This window comes from Hypanus sabinus, chromosome 10 (genome assembly GCF_030144855.1).
Source record: "Hypanus sabinus isolate sHypSab1 chromosome 10, sHypSab1.hap1, whole genome shotgun sequence".
In the NCBI taxonomy this organism is placed as follows: domain Eukaryota; kingdom Metazoa; phylum Chordata; class Chondrichthyes; order Myliobatiformes; family Dasyatidae; genus Hypanus; species Hypanus sabinus.
The window spans coordinates 65,163,968-65,183,131 of NC_082715.1; the positions used below are offsets into that span (position 1 = coordinate 65,163,968).

Genomic DNA, 19,164 nt, shown 5'->3' on the forward strand with positions numbered 1-19,164 from the left:
TCAACATTATAAATATTTCACATTCAAGTAATGGCATCCAACTAGAAATTGGGGAAAATTGAAAGACCTAGATAGAGTGGATGTGGAGGGGATGTTTCCTATAGTGGGAGAGTCGAGGACCAGAAGGTACAGCCTCAGAATAGAGGGATGTCCCTTCAGAACACAGATAAGGAGTACTTTCTTTAGCCAGATGGTGGTGAATCTGTGGACCTTATTGCCATAGATGGCTGTGGAGGCCAAGTCATTAGATATATTTAAATTGGAGGTTGATAGGTTCTTGATTAGTAAGGGCATCAAAGGTTACAGGGAGAAGGCAGGAGAATGGGTTACTTGGAAACAAACAAGAACCACTCAGAGACCAAGCATTGTAATGATACTGTGTGATACTCTCGCCACAGTAACAAATTTCCAAGGTTCAACAGAATATGTTCAACCCTTTATTAAGAAAGCTGCAGAGGTGAACAATCTTGTAGCATAAAAAAATGAACAAAGTTAAAACTAGCAACATAACAAAATTATCAGTCTGGTAACAAACAAGCAGTATTGGATTCAGAATCTGCTTTATTATCACTGGCATGTAATGTGAAATTTCATTGGTGGTCCACAAGAAATATCATCCCCAGCCCACTAACTGGCTCTAACCGGACTAAACTGAACTCAGTGAAAGTGCGAATATGTAGCTATACTCATTTGGTTCTGCCATGACCCATCCTATATGTCAGAACACTTAATAAACACATAACACAAAATACACTACAGAGAGATTGAAATCAGATACATGGCTCCTGCTACAGGTTTGAGCAGGAAACCAATGATTAGCTATATACCTTTTTACCTACCAAGACAACATTTGCCAGTTTTAAGATGCAACTCCCCTCAACAACAGTTCTGCCTCTTCACACATTCAAATTTTAAATGGATTTGAAACAAGGTGCACCAGCATGAATCAAACTCACATGTCACGGGTAACTTCATTGGTCTTTTTATTTATCATCACTGGTTGAGGAGATTGCTACTTGGAATGTGTTTTTTCTGGCATCAGTATGAAGCACATTAAAGGTTGAAAAGCTTGCACAGTTTTTTTTCAATCACATGGTGACCAATTGGAGGCATTTTTCCTTTGGATCTGAATCTTAAGCTTTACACACACATATTCTTCTCTTCTCGCCACCCATTTCAACTGTTTTGATAGTTTGTGTTTTATGACACTTTTTAAAAATTTTGTGATATGCTAATAGATTGGTAGGAACTTTCAGCATCACCTCTTTATTACAACATTGCCAGAATGCATTTGACTTGTCAGATTCATGCTGATTCACAGAACAGCAATTCCATCAATCCTTTTCCCTCTCTCCTTATCGTCCTGGAAGCCTTACAACTTATTCTCTACCTTGTGCCCATCAGTTTTCCCTTAAATTCTTTGCCATTTACCTACACCAGAGGGTCATTTAACCTTCCAGCACAGAGAATCAAGGGTTCATACTGCTTAGAAACTAGCCCATGTCCCTGCCAAACACAAAACCCCCTTTTACACCAACTCTACACTTCTTGGGTCCTTAGCTCCTACCAGCACTCCATTAATCCCATTTTATTCCCCTCATATGCTCACTAACTGCCAAGTACCCACCCCCTCCAGAATGCACACTGGGGCAACTTAGTGGCCAATTGCCCTACACTTTTCAGTTGTGAGAGATACTTGAAGCAAGGGGAGCACACCAACAGGGATTATATGCAAATTCTACATAAACCATTCCATAAGTGGAAATAAAACAGCTCTTCAGTTTGGCCTGACCTATTAAGTGGATGTCCAAAGAAAATTCCAGGTGGACTTATTGAGTTCTTTTTGTAAATTTAGAAACAATTAAAAGAACTTATGGCTTGATAATGAAATTTCAACCTTGCTTTCAAATTGCCTAAACACTCAAATTGCCTAAGTGTAAACATGTTAAAGAATAATTTACTACATGGCTATTTGTGAGAATTTGTTATAGTTGTTTGCTTCCCCTTAACATAATCATCACTGCTCTTTCAATATATTCATTTGCTTTAAAATACTACCATACAAATGCAAAGCACAGAGGACAAGGTTGACATGCGATATGTTTTATTGTTTTATTGAGATCTTTCACAATAAAGAGTATTTGATATAGAAAAAAAAATCATTTATACAAGACAAGTAGTCACGAGGGAAGCAATCAAAAGGTACTTTTTCATACAAAGGATTCTTTCTTGAAAAATTCAATTGTTTTCTCCCTGAAGGATGAGGATGGAGCCTAAACTTAAATCCCCAACACAAAATTGAATCATGTTCATGGGTTTTGAGGCACATATGGCAAAGATGAGTGAATAGTGTTAAGATACCAAGTGGCCTAAGTGAACAAGGTACTGGCTACAAGGACTGAAATTCATATTCTTGTTTCTTATCTTACCACGTCCCAATTATATAGTGTATGGTCTAATGAGAAGTGACACCGTTAGTTTCTCAACCTTGAATCTTGCCCCACGTAGACTCATTTGACTTATTCTATCTTATACATATTAGAGTTTAGCCATTATTCCTTCCAGCAATCTTCTTTTCTCTATTTTTTTACATTTCTGGCACTCGCTATCAAGCCCTTTTGTAAGATTAGTAATGATGCCAAGTTTAACCTGCCTTGTCCCATTTCAGTAGCAGTGTTGCAATTAATAAAACAAGTGCAATAAAGTGTATAATATAACAAGATAGTCCTAATGTTGGAATACCACTAAGGAATTTGGTTATAAATCATGCTTACTTGCTATGCATCAACACAAAACCTTGCTCCAACAATAGGTTACTAAGCTATGTTTACAGACTGGAATGTTATTGCAGGCATCCATTGCTGCTTTTATCTGAGACATTTAAAAAAGAGTGTCAAAATCATTTTATTTTTATTTTTCATTTGGCAACATAGCGCGGAACAGCCATTTGTAGCCCAAAGAGCTATATTTCCCAACAGCAACCCATTATTTAACCCTAGCTTAATCAGAGGACAATTTACAATGACTGATTAATCTAGTAACGGGTACATCTTTGGAATGTGAGAGGGAACTAGAACACCTGGAGGAAACCCATTAGTTCACGGGGAGGTTGTACAAACACTTTACAGATGGTGTAGGAATTGAACTCTGAACTCTGACGCTCCAAGCTGTAATAGAATCATGCTAACGTGGCACCATTAACACTCACCACTTCCTCATGTGTAGCATTTTCAACGTTAATGCCATTAACCTGCAAAATATAACAAAACATAGTATTATACTTGCCAAGAGCAGTTTCTTCTAATAAGTTAACCATAGCATCTTTTAAATATAGATTAAAAAACAACAAAATGAACAGAAATAGCTCACTAACTTGCAGCACTGCATCTCCAACGAACAACATCCCAGTCTGGTCAGCTACATATCAAAGGAGAAAGGGAAATTGTGTGAGGAAATATGACCAAAAGCATATCTGTAGACAAGAACCTTTTTAACAAATAAAGTGTGAGGACCAGAGCTAACACCTTTCTTTGTGGAGTAGGGAGGTTTGAAAGGGAGGTGAGATTCTTTGCCTTTTGTTATCAGTGTCAGGAGCTCTTACAAGAGTAGCTTTGTAAAATGTATAAAATATGTTCCGATGAATTTGGAATTCTCTTTTCCATTTCTCCCTAAAGACTACTGGCTTTGATAGAAGTAAAGATTGCAGAAAAAGGCATTACTGTCAGCTTTCCATTGCCTTTATTATGTAATTGCACAGAATTATCATTCAATGACAAAAAAAGGACACTATGTTCAGAGACTTATTTGCAGGAGCAGAAATTGACTCTTCTTTAGAAGCATGAAGTACCATTATCACTAAATCTGTCAAGAAAAATGTCATACGAAATTAAAAAAAAGTCACCTCATTTCCACATATTGTGATAGAAATCAAAATAAGAGACATTGTTTCACATTTTGTAGAGCTGTATAATGCACTATTGATCATATTTCTTCCTACAAGAGTTGACACATTGGATAAATTTTGAAATAAATGTGCAAAATTATTTGGTTTTCAACAGGGAGTGAAAACCATATAAATTAATCAAAACATCACAAGAAAAAATCTAAATGGTAAATTAATCAGTACACTTTTATTTCAGAATCATGAAATAGAGTTTCAAAGATTTCATTTTGTTGTATTTTTCTTTCTTTGCATTTGTTGATCAGTGTTGAAACAATTTGGATATTCCAAAACTAGGATTGGAAAACCATGGTTCATCATTGACAGATTCTCCACTGACATGTTCTATATTCCTGAAAAGCTTTTAATGACAACCATAATCGTGCATAAAGATATATCAGAATTATATGGAATATTGACAGTGCACAGAATTAAATGTTATCACGATATTAAAAGTTACATACATGTAATTAACATAATAAAGCTTTTAACCATGCACAAGAGAGAAAATCTGCAGATGCTGTAAATCTGAGCAACATACACAAAATACTGGAGGAACTCAGCAGGCCAGGCAACATGTATGGAATAATGCACTGTTGATGTTTCGGGCCGAAACACTTCGGCAGGCCTGCTGAGTTCCTCCAACGTTTTGTGTGCATTGCTTATAACCATGCTATATTTTGCAACTAATTTTAAATCAACTATCAAAGATCATGGAATGCCTTGAAATGACAAACTGATTTAGTGATTTAGACAGCCTGTGAGGTGAGTGGAAGGAAGACTGATGGTGTCCTCTTTGCTTACTGTAGGTGAAATTCATAAAAATACGGCATTCCATCACATCAGATGCCTCAAAGCACTTCACATGATGTAATAATACCTTCTAAAGTAAGGGTATCATGGGAACAAACTTCAATCATTCTGCGCCAGGTCACTTTCCATTAAAAAAAATATCCAGACGAATGATCAATTAGCTTTTTGTTGGTTGTATTTGTTAACTAAAATGACAACATATTAAATTTTTAAAGGAATCAGTTTGATGTTTCATACTTAAAAGAAATATGGCACCTGACATAAGCCTGAGTATTAAGGGATATTGATAGATCCTGAAGATTGATGACTCCAGCCTTTTCTTAATGCTGTTAGTAAAGCTGACTGTAAGAAATAAAGACAATTACTATAATCATATAACCATATAACAATTACAGCATGGAAACAGGCCATCTTGGCCCTTCTAGTCCATGCCGAGCACTTACTCTCACCTAATCCCACTGACCCGCACTCAGCCCATAACCCTCCATTCCTCTCCTGTCCATATACCTATCCAATTTTGCTTTAAATGACAATACCGAACCTGCCTCTACCACTTCTACTGGAAGCTCATTTCACACAACTACCATTCTCTGAGTAAAGAAACTCCCCCTCATGCTACCTTTAAACTTTTGCCCCCTAAGTCTCAACTCATGTCCCCTTGTTTGAATCTCTCCTACTCTCAATGGAAAAAGCCTATCCACGTCAACTCTATCTATCCCCCCCATAATTTTAAATACCTCTATCAAGTCCCCCCTCAACCTTCTACGCTCCAAAGAATAAAGACCTAACTTGTTCAATCTTTCCCTGTAACTTAGGTGCTGAAACCCAGGTAACATTCTAGTAAATCTCCTCTGTACTCTCTTTATTTTGTTGACATCTTTCCTATAATTCGGTAACCTGAACTGTACACAATACTCCAAATTTGGGCTTACCAATGCCTTGTACAATCTTAACATTACATCCCAACTCTTATACTCAATGCTCTGATTTATAAAGGCCAGCATACCAAAAGCTTTCTTCACGACCCTATCCACATGAGATTCCACCTTCAGGGAACTAAGCACCATTATTCCTAGATCACTCTGTTCTACTGCATTCTTCAATGCCCTACCATTTACCATGTACGTCCTATTTGGATTATTCCTACCAAAATGTAGCACCTCACACTTATCAGCATTAAACTCCATCTGGCATCATTCAACCCACTCTTCTAACTGGCCTAAATCTCTCTGCAAACTTTGAAAACCTACCTCATTATCCACAACGCCACCTACCTTAGTATCATCTGCATATTTACTAATCCAATTTACCACCCATCATTCAGATCATTAACGTAAATGACAAGCAATATTGAACCCAGTACAGATCCCTGAGGCACACCACTAGTCACCGGCCTCCAACCTGACAATCAGTTATTCACCACTACTCTCTGGCATCTCCCATCCAGCCACTGTTGAATCCATTTTACTACTTCAATATTAATACCTAACAATTGAACCTTCTTAACTAACCTTCTGTGCGGAATCTTAAAGGTCTTACTGAAGTCCACATAGATAACATCCACTGCTTTACCCTCATCAACTTTCCTCATGACCTCTTCAAAAAATTCAATAAGATTTGTCAAACATGACCTTCCCGCACAAATCCATGTTGACTATTCCTAAACAGACCCTGTCTATCCAGATAATTATATATACCATCTCTAAGAATACTTACAATTAATTTACCCACAACTGACATCAAATTGACAGGCCTATAATTGCTAGGTTTACTGTTAGAACCTTTTTTAAACAATAGAACCACATGAGCAATATGCCAATCCTCCAGCACCATCCCCATTTCTAATGATATTTGAAATATTTCTGTCAGAGCCCCTGCTATTTCTACACTAACTTCCCTCAAGGTCCTAGAGAAAATCCTGTCAGGGCCTGGAGATTTATCCACTTATATATTCCTTAAAAGCACCAGTACTTCCTCCTCTTTAATTGTTATAGCTTCCATAACTTCCCTACTTGTTTCCCTTACACAATTCAATATCCTTCTCCTTAGTGAATACCGAAGAAAAGAAACTGTTCAAAATCTCCTATATCTACTGTCCAAAATCTACTATAAGCTGCTTTTCATGAGATCAGTTTAATCTTGTGATGCATTCCATGTTCTAGAGTGCATCAGTAATTGTCAAAGAAAGAGGGGAGAAATGAGAAAATAAGTAAAAGTTATTTATTGAACAACTCTGCAACCTCATAATCTCTTAAAGCCCTTTGCAGCTGATGGAGAGAGTGTTCCCAGGTTATTGAAGACCTGAGTTACAGAGGTCTGACCCTACACAACTTCTCCCATAAATTTTAATGCATTTTTCAAGACAGGATAGTTAGTTAAAGAAAGATATAGCTCTTCAGGAATTATAGAATAACCATAACAGCTAGTTAATTTGAAAGTCTCCAACAAAAACAGTTGTTCCTGCAGTAGTCAAACAGGTATGTCTATATAAGAACGCAGCTTCTAGTTCACAGTAGGAGGTCATGTAAGTGATTAGCTTTGAAAGTGATTAGCTTTGCCTTTTTCGGTGAGGTGACTGGAAAGAAGACTGATAGTATCCTATCTGGCTGCTGTAGATGAACTTCATAAAAATACTGCATGCCATCACATCAGATGCCTCAAAGCACTTCACATGATGTAATACCTTCTCAAGTAATGATAGCATGGGAACAAACTTCAATCATTCTGCGTCAGTTCACTTTTCATTTAAGAAAATCCAGATGAATGATCAATTAGCCTTCTGTTGGCAGTATTTGTTAACTAAAATGACAACACATGAACTCTTTAAAGGAAGCAGTTTGATGTTTTATACTTAAATGTATATCCATTAGCTTTGTCTTTTACCAATCCATATAACATCTAGTGATACTTGAAGACCATCAAAACTAGCCATTAGATGCAAAATATTCTGATTCTATACCATCGTAACTAAACAGGAGAATAAAATAAATATATATTCATATTTTTGACCCTTATTGAAGTTGTTCATTTTTAAAAATCAGTTTACAACGACCATTCTCATGAATGGAATCCTTACATAACCTGGGGTGTGGCTGTACGTTTAGAGTGACATCAGTTTTGTAATGTAGGAAATGCGTAGAAGTTCAAGTTCACGTGAACAGCTATGATCATAAAAAAGGCTCAAAGGTTCTATTATTTTCAAATATCTGTACAGTACGCAGTATACAACTTTGAGATTCTTCTTCAGCAGGAAGCCACAAAACAAAGACAAACCAGGGAAGTCAGTTCAGCAACCTCACTCCCCGCACAAAAAAAATGAACAGCAGCACGATCATCAACCCCCTTCCCCAAACCCACCTTCCCTGAACAAAATGCACAAGAATATCGGCCCCCAAATCCCCCTCCCTCCAGACAAAAAAAACTAACAAAAGTGCAACAAGAACGTTGACCCCCAAAACCCCCACTCCTGCATAAAAAACAGCAAGAACATTGGTCCTTGAATCCCCCTCTACTCACACAACAAAAAAAATGAGAAAGAACAGGTGAAAAGACAGAATGCAGAAACTAAACTTTATTACACAGCTGTCTCCAAGAAGATTCTGCAGAGGAAGCGTGCGCAAGTCCTGAGGCGAAGAAACTATGAGACTGAAAAAGTTGATAGTCCACAGTCCAAATCCATAAACGCAGGCCCACCAGTATGTGGACATGCCCTAGTGCTCATGAACCAAATCTCCAGCTATGGGTAAATAGCCCCACTACTTTGTAGGCAGCCTCAGGAGAGACAAAGTCTATGGGAGTAAATCCAGACAGCAAGTCCTTAGGGAAGCCCACAGGTGGCTGGATGTCATTGAACATCCTTCCAGCAGCTCCTGCAGCCAAGCTGGTGTTAAACATATTGCTTCCTAAGCTTTCCTTTGGACTACACTGGTGAGGCAGAGAGGGGATTCTTGATGACTGGGCATCTCAGAATCTCCATAGCTTTTACCCAGGCTTGTAATGATGATCATCATCATCCATTTTCCTTCAAGGCAGATGGATGCCAACCACCAACACATATTAAGGTATTGAAAATGAAATTCAATGGCAGTTTCCAAAAATAATTTGATAAATCTGTAATTAATCTGTAAATAAGAAGATCTTGAACAGGAATGATATGCTGATGAGCATCCTTCAGTATTACATATTATGAGTCATATATTATGGTGGATTATGAGTCTATGTGTCGTACATAATAATGTAAGTAAATGAATAACGTACTCTTACATGGAAAACAGCACTCTTTACTCTGCTTTAATTAATCCCATAAATATGTTCAGCCAATATAGAATGGAACAAATTTATTCAGGCCTACCATAGCAACAATATAACATGGACATTACATGTCACTGCTCTAATTTATTGTATAGACCAACTATACAGGTTTTTAAAAAATGTTTAAAATTCATTTAAAACATTTATAAAAGCCTGCTCTACTTGTTTTATACTTATGACTGTGAGGCTAGGCACAGCTTCAATGCCATATTTAAGTTTTGCCAACGACACCACTACCATGGCCCAAATGAAGAATGGTGACAATTCAGCATATAAGAAGAGGGTTATAAATTTGAACAAGAGGTGCCAGAACAACACTCAACGCCAGCTGGACCAAGGAGATGATTATTTGCTTCAAGAGGAGAAAACCGGAGGTACATGAGCCAGTCCTCATTGGGGGATCAGAGGTGCCGAGAGCCATAAAATTTAAATTCCTCAGTGCTATCACGTCAGAAGATCTGTCCTGGGTCCAGCATGTAACCGCTATTACGAAGAAAGCAGAGCAATGTTTCTACTTTCTTAGGGGTTTGCAAATATTTGGCATGTCATCTAAAAATTTGACTATCTTTTTTGTATGTGTGATGGAGAGAAAATTTACTGGCTGCATCATGGTCTGCTATGGAAATACCAATGCTTTTGTACGGAAAAACCTACAAAAAGTATTGGATACAATCTAGTCCATCATGGATAAAACCCTCCCATCTACATGGAGTGCTTTCACATGAAAGTAGAATCCATCATTAAGGACCCCAACCATCCAGGCCATGATCTCTTCTCACAGCTGCCATCAGGAAAAAGGTACAGGAGTCATAAGACTCACAACACCAGGTTTAAGAACAGTTAATATCACTCAACCATCAAGCTCTTGAACCCCAGAGGGGATAACCACTCAACTTCACAGATCCCATCCCAGAACTGCTCACAATCAAGGGCTCGTCATCTCATGTTCTTGATATCTTTTGCTTATTTATTATTGTTATTATTTTTTTTATTCTCCCATTTTTCATATTTGCATAGTTAGTTTGTTTTTCTCTTTTTCACATTGATTATTGTCCTTTCTGTTGGGTGTGTTCTTTCATTGATTCTATTATGCTTATTGTATTTACCAGGATTGCCTGGAAGAAAAGGAACCTTAGGGTTGTATATGGTGACATACAGTATATGTGCAGTAATTTGATAATAAATTTACTTTAAACTTTGAACTTTGAAAAAACATTCACATTTAAGTCAAAAGTTTTGAGAAATTACAAAATAATGATACTGAACAAAATATAACTTGTCAGTGTGTCCTGGAAATTATGCTACAGATAAGTGAACATAAAAATCTTAATTAAGGCAAGAGTTGTTGCTCTCTGTGTGAAAATATCTACATAAAGCTTCATTTTTATATACTCTGAATTAGAATGGGAAAGAAATGAATTGCACCAACGGGAGATAATGGGGATGGTATGAAATTGAATGGTGCTTGGAGAGATTGTACAATCCAGAAATAAAAGTGTAATTTATTATCACTATACAGCCCAAGAATAAAGATAAATGATAAGTAGTTATGCTGAACTGGGCAAACAGTACCCTTTGTAACTTGAACACAAAGTAATAAAAGAGAACCAGAACAGAAGGAGATTCTTGTGTTATTGAGGAGAAAGGATCTGTCATTCAATTTCATTGTGAATTTTTTCTTGAGTTATCATTTAGTTTTGTGAGGTGAGTGCTGTTCTAATTATTAAATTGCCTTATTTCACATAAAGCCAATGTACAGCAGCAATTAAAACAATGTTGCTTAATTGGCTATTCAAGTACAGACTTTGTCCCAGGTGTAGGGGATCAAGAACTAGAAGACATAAGTCTAGGTGAGGGGAAAGATAAAATAGGAACTTGAGGGAGTCTTTTTTTTTTATACACTGAAATTGAGGTATGTATGTACAATGAGCTGTCAGAGGAGGTGGTTGAGGCATGTACAATAATAGCTTTTAAAAAACAGTTAGAAAGGTACATGAATATAGGCCAAATGTAGGCTGGGACGGCTTTAGTATCAAAATGGTTGTTGTGATGCATCTAATGTAGTAGAATGGTGGGAAGTGAGTGTCGCTCTCACTTTCAGCTTCCACCACTAGCTAGCAGTCATGTGATAAGGAGAGCTGAGTGCATAAGTGTCTCCCTGCCAGTAAATAGCCTTTCCAAGTGGCATCATGCAGTGCCTCCTCACTGGTGACACATGGAAACTGAGCTCCATTTGGACTCAGGCTGAACTATGGAGGATGGGGAGGAGGTCTGGCCCCTGCACTCGTAGCACGCGGGCCCACTGGAGTGTGGACACACCCCGGTGCTCGTGAACCCGATCCCCAGCTATGGGTAAATAGACCCACTGCCTTGTGGGTAGCCTCAGGAGTGACAAAGGCTAGGGAAGTAAACTCTGACAGCAAGTCCTTAGTGAAGTCCATAAAGCAGCTGGGTGTCATTGATCATCCTTCTGGCAGCTCCTATAGCCAAGCTGGTGCCAATCATAAAGCTTCATAAGCTTTCCTTGGACTACACTAGTGAGGCTGAGATGGGGATATTGATAGCTGAGCATCGCAGGATCTCCACAGCTTTTGCCCAGGCTTGTGAGGATAATCATCATCACCCATTGCCCTTTGAGACAGATGGATACCAACAACAATGACAACTAGGTTAGATGCCCAATTTCTGTTGTCACGTAGCAATTGAGTGAATGGACCATGTTTCCATGCTCTTTGACTCTATAAGCTAGGAGAAAAATTAACTGGGGCCTTTATTGCTGTTGCTTGGTGACATATGATAAATTAAGAGATGACCCCTCCAACTAAAGCTCTGCTACCAAATTGGGTTCAGTTTTCATATTCCTTATGACAGTCAGCTTACCAAGAATGCTGAACTCCATCAATTTCATTTCCCCAATCTTTTCCTATAGCTTAATTTTCACAGATGACCTGGAAGCAGTGACTATTTTAAGCGCTCTAGATTGAGAGATCTGTATTAGCAAATATTACTACCTCAGCAGAAACAAAACTGCTTTAAAAAGTGTCTAAGCCGCCACTTGATGATGCTGTATTTAAATGCACGTAGCTTTTGCAATGAGATGGATGAACTTGTGGCTCAATTAGAGATTGGTCGGAATGACATGGGCCTCACTGAATCATGGCTGAAAGAAGGTCATAGTTAGAAGTTTAACATCAAAGGATATATTTGGTATTGAAAGGATGGGCAAGAAGTTATAGGCAGTGGTGTGACTCCATTGGTAAGAGATGGAATTACATCTTTAGAAAGACATAGGGTCACGGAATGTTGAATTTGTGGGTGGAATTAAGAAACTGCAAAGGTAAAAAAAAAAATTATTGGAATCATGTATAGGCCTCCAAGTAGCCAAGATGTGGGGTTGAGATTGTAAAGGGAGCTGGAAAGGGTAATGTCACAATTATTATGAGTGACTTCAATATGCAAGCAGATTAGGAAATTCAGGTTGGTTTCAGTTGTAAGGGAGGGAATTTGTTGAATGCCTATGAGATGGTTTTTTAGAACAGCTTGTGCTTGACCCTACTAGTAGAAGAGACATCTTTGATTGGGTGTTGTGTAATAACCCAGATCTTATTAGTCAGCTTAACGGAAAGGAGCCCTTAGGAGGCAGTGATCATAATATGATTGAATTCATACTGCAATTTGAGAGGGAGAAGCATAAGTCACATGTATCAGTATCACAATGGAATAAAGAGAATTACAGAATAATGAGAGAGGAGCTTGCCCAGGTGGATTGGAGGGGAATACTGGGATGATGGCAGAGTAGAGGTGGCTGAGGTTTCTGGGAATAGTTCATAAGGCACAGGATAGATGTATCTCGCAAAAGAAGTTGTTCTCAAATGGCAGGGCTAGGGAATCATTGCTGACAAGGGAAGTTAGTGACTGCATAAAAACCAAGGAAAGGGCATATAGGGTCATAAAAGTGAGTGGGAAGTTGGATGATTGGGAAGCTTTTAAAATCTAGCAAAATGCAACTACAATGGAAAATATGAAATATGAGTGCAAACTAACCAATAACATAAAGCAGGCCACACTAAGATTTTTCAGTTATATAAAGTGTAAAAGGGCAGTGAGAATTGATGTTGGACCACTGGAAAATGATGCTGGTGAGGTAGTAATGGGAAACCAAAAAATGGCAGATGAACTTAATAAGTACTTTGCTTCAGTCTTTACTGTGAAATACACTAGCTGTATATCGGAGGTCCGTGAGTGTAAGGAAGCAGGAATGAGTGCTATTTCTATTACAAAGGAAAAAGTTCTAGGCAAACTCAAAGGTCTTAAGGCAGACAAATCACCTGCTCCGATGGACTATTTCCCAGAGTCCTGAGGGAGGTAGCTGAACATGCATTGGTCATGATCTTTCAAGAATCACTTGATTATGGTATGGTCCTAGAGGACTAGAAGATTGAAAAGGGAAGATTTAAGAAGGGAAGAAGACAAAAGAGAGGAAATTATAGGGCTAGTTAGCCTAACCTCAGTGGTTGGGGAAGTGTTAGAGTCCATTATTAAATGAGTTTACAGGGTACTTAGAGACTAATGATAAAATGAGTCAAAGTTAGCATGGTTTCTGTGAGGAGAAATCTTCCCTGACAAATTTGTTAGAATTCTTTGAGGAAGTAACAAGCAGGGTGGGAAAAGGGGAGGCAGTGGATTTCATTTATTGAGACTTTGAGAAGGCATTTGATAATTTGCCACACTGCTTAAAAAGATAAAATCCTATGGTGTTACAGTAAATGTACTGGCATGGACAGAGGAATGGCTGATAGGCAAGAGGCAGTGAGTAACAATAAAAAGGGCCTTTTCTGGCTGGCTGCCAGTGACTAGTGCTGTTCTTCGGGGTTAGTATTAACACCACAACTGTTCACCTTGTTTGTCAATGATATAGATAGTAGAATTGATGGCTTTGTAGCAAAGCTTGTGGATAATATGAAGATAGGTGGAGAGGTAGATAGTGCTGAGGAAGCAATGTGATTACAGCAGGACTTAGATAAATTAGAAGAATGAGCAAAAAAGTGGTAGATGGAATACAGTGTCCAGAACTGTAAGATAATGCATTTTGTTAAAACGATCAATTGTGCAGAAAATGATCTAAACGAGGAGAAAATTCAAACATCCAAGGTGCAAAAGGACTCATGCAGGACTCCCAGAAAGTTAATTTTCAGGTTGAGTTTGTGATAAAGAAGGCAAATACAATGCTGGCATTTATTTCAAGTGGAATAGAATATAAAAACAAGGGGACAATGCTGAAGTTTTTAAGTCACTAGTCCAGTCACACTTAGAGAATTGTCAACTGTTTGGGGCCCCTTATTTCAGAAATGATGCATTGTCATTGCAGAGAGTCCAGAGGAGGTTCATGATGATGATTCTGGGACTGAAGGGGTTAACATATGAGGATCATTTGGCAGCTTTTGGCCTGTACTCACTGGAATTTAGAAGAATGTGTTGGGATTTCATTGAAACCTACCAAATTGTTGAAAGGACTAGATAAGGTGGAGGTGGAGAGGATGTTTCCTCTGGTGGGGGTATCCAGAAGTACAGGGGACAGCATCAAAATTGAAGGGCAACCTTTCAGAATAGAAGTAAGGAGGAATTGTTTTTAGCCAAAGAGTGGTGAATCTGTGGAATGTTCTACCACAGACTGGGGTGGAGAGCAAGTCTGTGAGTATATTTAAAGCAGAAGTTGATAGATTCCTGATTGGTTGGGGAATCAAGGAACATGGTGAAAGGGCAGGTGTATTGGGTTGAATGGGATCTGGGATCAGCCATGATGAAATGGTGCAGTGGACTCAATGGGCTTAATAGCCTAATTCTACTCCTATGTCTTATGGTCTTATGTTCATTTCAATACCAACAAAATGTTGGAGGAACTCAGCAGGCCAGGCAACATTGATGGAAAAGAGACTCAACCTGAAACATTGACTGTTTACTCTTTTCCATAGACGCTGCCTGACCTGAGTTCCTCCAGCACTGTGTGTGTAATGCTTCGATTTCCAGCATCTGAAGATTTTTTTCTTGACAATGTTCATCTCCTTGCAGTGTGTGGCTTTTCATCATTTTCATTTCCTCAGAGTTTACCAAGAAGTGCACGAGTGGCAAGCTCACCTGGAAAAAACCTATTGGAAACACTTTAGATGAGGATGGAAAGATATAAAAGAACAGGTGTTGTGTCTCCTGCAAAAGCATGGGGAAGACCTAGGAGAAAGGAAATGTTTGCTGGAGATAGAGACACAGACACAAAAGGGGTGTGAGCAAGGAAGAATATGGGGTGTTAGTTGGGATGTACAGGTCATAAATTAATCTGAATCTGAATCTGAACTATGAAGGTAATTTCACTGAATTTGACTCGAGTGTTATTGGCTGGATTAAGTCTGGATACACAGTAGATTCTGAACTTCTTTTGCAACATTGGTTTGTAATAATCTTTCCATTGATATTAACCTGCACTTCAACCTGCATGTCCAGACCCATCACCAAGCTAAATTGCTTAGAGTGTTACTGAAGTTGATAAAGGTGGAGTGGAAATCACATATATGAAACAAATTCTATGAAGGTTAAACAATAATAATTATCATCATGGTTATCATTCTTCACTGCACGAATCCACAGTGAAACTTACATGAATATTTCAGGACCGTTCATAATTTGATGTGTGATGATGCCCTTTGAATGAAATGAATCATATCATTCATGAGGGAATCATAAGCTACACTACAGGCTGCTTGTTTTCAGATCAGCCTGTAAAAAATATTCATATACAATAACCGATTTTTCTTGTCTGATGATACTCTGTAAGCAGCGTATTATCTGTACTTACAGACAACATCTGCGTCCTTATTAAGAGGTTTGGGTATTCAGTCAAAGTAATATCTCACTTGTCTGATGACATATAGAAGGGATTTGGGGATTACAGGATAATTATGAAATCTATTTGATGTTTGAAGATGACAGCATGTCTACAGTAACTGCTTGTTTTTATGAAACAATTGTAAAATCTCTACTTGCTCAGGTAGTTGCTTTTCAAAGGGTTTATGAAAGTACTATTTATATTATGAAAAATTCCAACTTGAAGCCAACAATCACTTTTTTCTACTTTTCTACCCTTCTGTGTGGCAGCATCTTTTTATGTTATAAATTTTGTAAGCAGAGTGGATCCAGCAGAAAAGTATGTACTCTGTAAATAGATCATATTTGCATCCACAATCTCATCATCAAGCACACAAATATTTTACTTTGAACTATTCTGAGAAAAAATGCTTTCAGAGTAGAAGTACACTGCATAAAGATATCCAGAGTTTGGACCACTAGCACATGATATTTATGTGTAAATTGAGCATAAAAACCTTTTTGCAAATGCTGGGTCATTCAAGAAAACATTATCAGCTTAATTAGCATCTAGTGGGAAATTTAGCCAACATTAAATTCACCTTCGTGAATCAGAATTTTGTTCAGCATCTGTCCTACCTTTAAATATGTCACAGGTTGTGTAATGCATATTTTTCTCACTGGAAACTGGAGCTTTTAGAGGAAGTTACTATTTTTGCTATTGATTCAGAAATGAAAAACAAACAAGAACAGTTTGCACACAGGAAAAAAAAGATGATTAAAGCCACATTAATGCCCTATGCACAGCCTCATTTCTCACAAGCCAGCTTTATGTTAGTTCATTAGAGTTACCCTCAGTGATCTTTGAATTCTTTCTCTAAATTTCACTTGTTTACTGTACAAGAGTGATCACTGCCTCCTTATTTAATGCATAGTTCACTATGGCTTGGGTACACTCAGGAGTCAATCAGACCAGTAAATTCGACGTGCTGAAGCACACTGAACAGCATGCAGCCATCCCTCAACCACATAGCGACCTTTTCCATGGTTTACACTGTGACTTATATGATAGCAGTCTTATCAGAGACAACTCCCTTCCCAATGGCCAGACATCAATAATGAGCATCTGTAAGCTCCTACTGGCGGTTAGAATGGGAAGTATGCCATTCTTATTTCACCTGATCAAGGTGAAAATTATGACGGCAGTTCATTTCTACACACTTTTTAAGAATTTCTTTTGGAGATGGTGTGGGTGTTTACACCTTATGCAATACCAGTTTGGAGCATTTAGAGCATAGGGAGGAATGTTTATCTATTGTTACTCACATATCTGCTCTTATTATTCTTGGCTGAATGCATAAACAAATATAGAATCAAAGGGTACTTCTGCCCATTGTTCTGGCCATTGGGTATAAAACTTATCCAGAGAAAATCCATTGTGCCAAGCCAAGGGAGATTTGGATTGTGTCATATTTGAAGAATGGAATACAATGCATAGCAGGTGCAACAATAAGCACTCTGCTTACACATTATTTCACTGCCATGTGATGTCCGATAATTGCAAGGAATTTCAACTGTCCAGTACACTTGTAGAGCTGTATTTGAAAGAAACAAGGAAGGACAATTTATTGCCACAGTATTGATGATCTGTCTCTGTCGAAGTCATATACCTTCTGAATGCAGCTTCATGCCAGGAGCACAGAATCTGTGTAGCTGCGCAAATATTTAAGGAAAGCTCAATCTGCTTTGATATAAATCATCTCTACCCTAATAGCTTGAGTGTTTGTTACACACTCCAGTCTCTGTACTAAAATCAGGTGCAGTTCTCATCAGACAGTTTAATTCTATTTTTGGACTGTCTTCTTGACACATTTGGCTAGATGGATTCAATCAACTGAAGAAGTTGAAATGAGGAGCAGTTGTTAGTTGCGAGTGACCAAGTGACCTGATTTTTTTTTTAGCAATAGCAACATTCTATGTCATTGATCATTAGTTGTTTGAGTTGATGTGATTGAAGATACTGTTGCTTGGTTTTTGTTGGGTATTGCTTGCTGTTCTAATCAGGTTAGATGCACCACAGAAACATTTGCCACAGTTATGCCATGAGATTCAGTAATTTGAATGAGAAATGTAGGTTGCAGAACAGAAACAGAAACACAATTCAAAAACATAAAGCTATGTTTTTTTAAAAAATGTGTTCAAATACTTTTAAGTTAATTTCATTTAAAATATATTCAGTATTATAAGTTGTTATATTTCTTTGATATCTAATTAATAAATTTGAATAGTACTGAAAAACCGAGAGCTAACAACGTGTGAGAGAGCCTTTGCCTGTTATCAAAGATCCCAGCAAGTTTTCTGTGGACATAAGTTGCTGTGAATCATTCATAATTGTTACATAACTGGAATCACAAATATTACTCCAGGTCTTCCTGATTCCTCAAGATTCGTCTTCTTGACCTGTAGAAGGGAAGTTTTGAGGATAAGTGTAAGCACTGTGATCAGTTCAAGAAAACCCAAATCTAGAATGGACACCTCCAAGTTAATCAGCCAAAACAACATCCTAAATAGAACTTGCAAGCAGATAAAACTAAGGAAGATTGTATTCAGCATTGGAAAAATGCATATACTTCAGAAGAAACAGGGGAACATACTCAGTCTCTTGTTAATGAATGACATTAAACAGGCTAGAGAAGTTTGCGAGTGGCATGGTAGGGTAGTTTGTGGAGCTACTACCACACACTTTCACTAAGCCAGTTCCGTTCTGATCTCTAGTGCTGTCCCTGTAGAGTTTGTACATTCTCCCTATGTCCATTTGGCCTCCCCAGTAGTTCTGGTTTCCTTCCCCTTTCAAAGCATGTGCTACTTTTATATGGTAATTGCACATTGTAAATTGCCCCTGTATGCAGGAAGTGAGTTGTAAAATCTGGGCAGGGGTTGAGTAGAATAATATGATAGAAATATGGAGAGAACTGAAGTAGATGTAAATATGTAAAAGTATGCTGCATGTCTTTCCCCCCCCACTCCCTTGTGTTGTTACCTTCAGAAACCCCTGGATTTATAAACCAAGGTCAATGATACGTCCCAATGCTCTAACATACTTGTTACTCCTACCAATACCAAAACGTATCACATAATACTTCTCATGATTAAGCCCCAGCTGCCATTGCTCCGTCCATTTTAGCAACTCATCAATATTGCTAAGACACCAGCCTCAAATATCAACAACACAACTATCATTTGAG

At 38.0% G+C, this 19,164-nt stretch overlaps 1 protein-coding gene across 1 annotated transcript in view; it reads right to left on the reverse strand.

Annotated features, from left to right (window-relative positions):
* The window catches only part of sntg2 (syntrophin, gamma 2), a 260,468-nt gene that overhangs the window by 156,975 nt on the left and 84,329 nt on the right, over nucleotides 1-19,164 (reverse strand). Inside the window, exons 5-6 of the mRNA XM_059983452.1 lie at nucleotides 3,374-3,417; nucleotides 3,209-3,250 (exon numbers count right to left, since the gene is read on the reverse strand). Coding sequence (XP_059839435.1) covers nucleotides 3,209-3,250; nucleotides 3,374-3,417 — 86 coding nt within the window. The remainder of the gene's footprint in view (nucleotides 1-3,208; nucleotides 3,251-3,373; nucleotides 3,418-19,164) is intronic.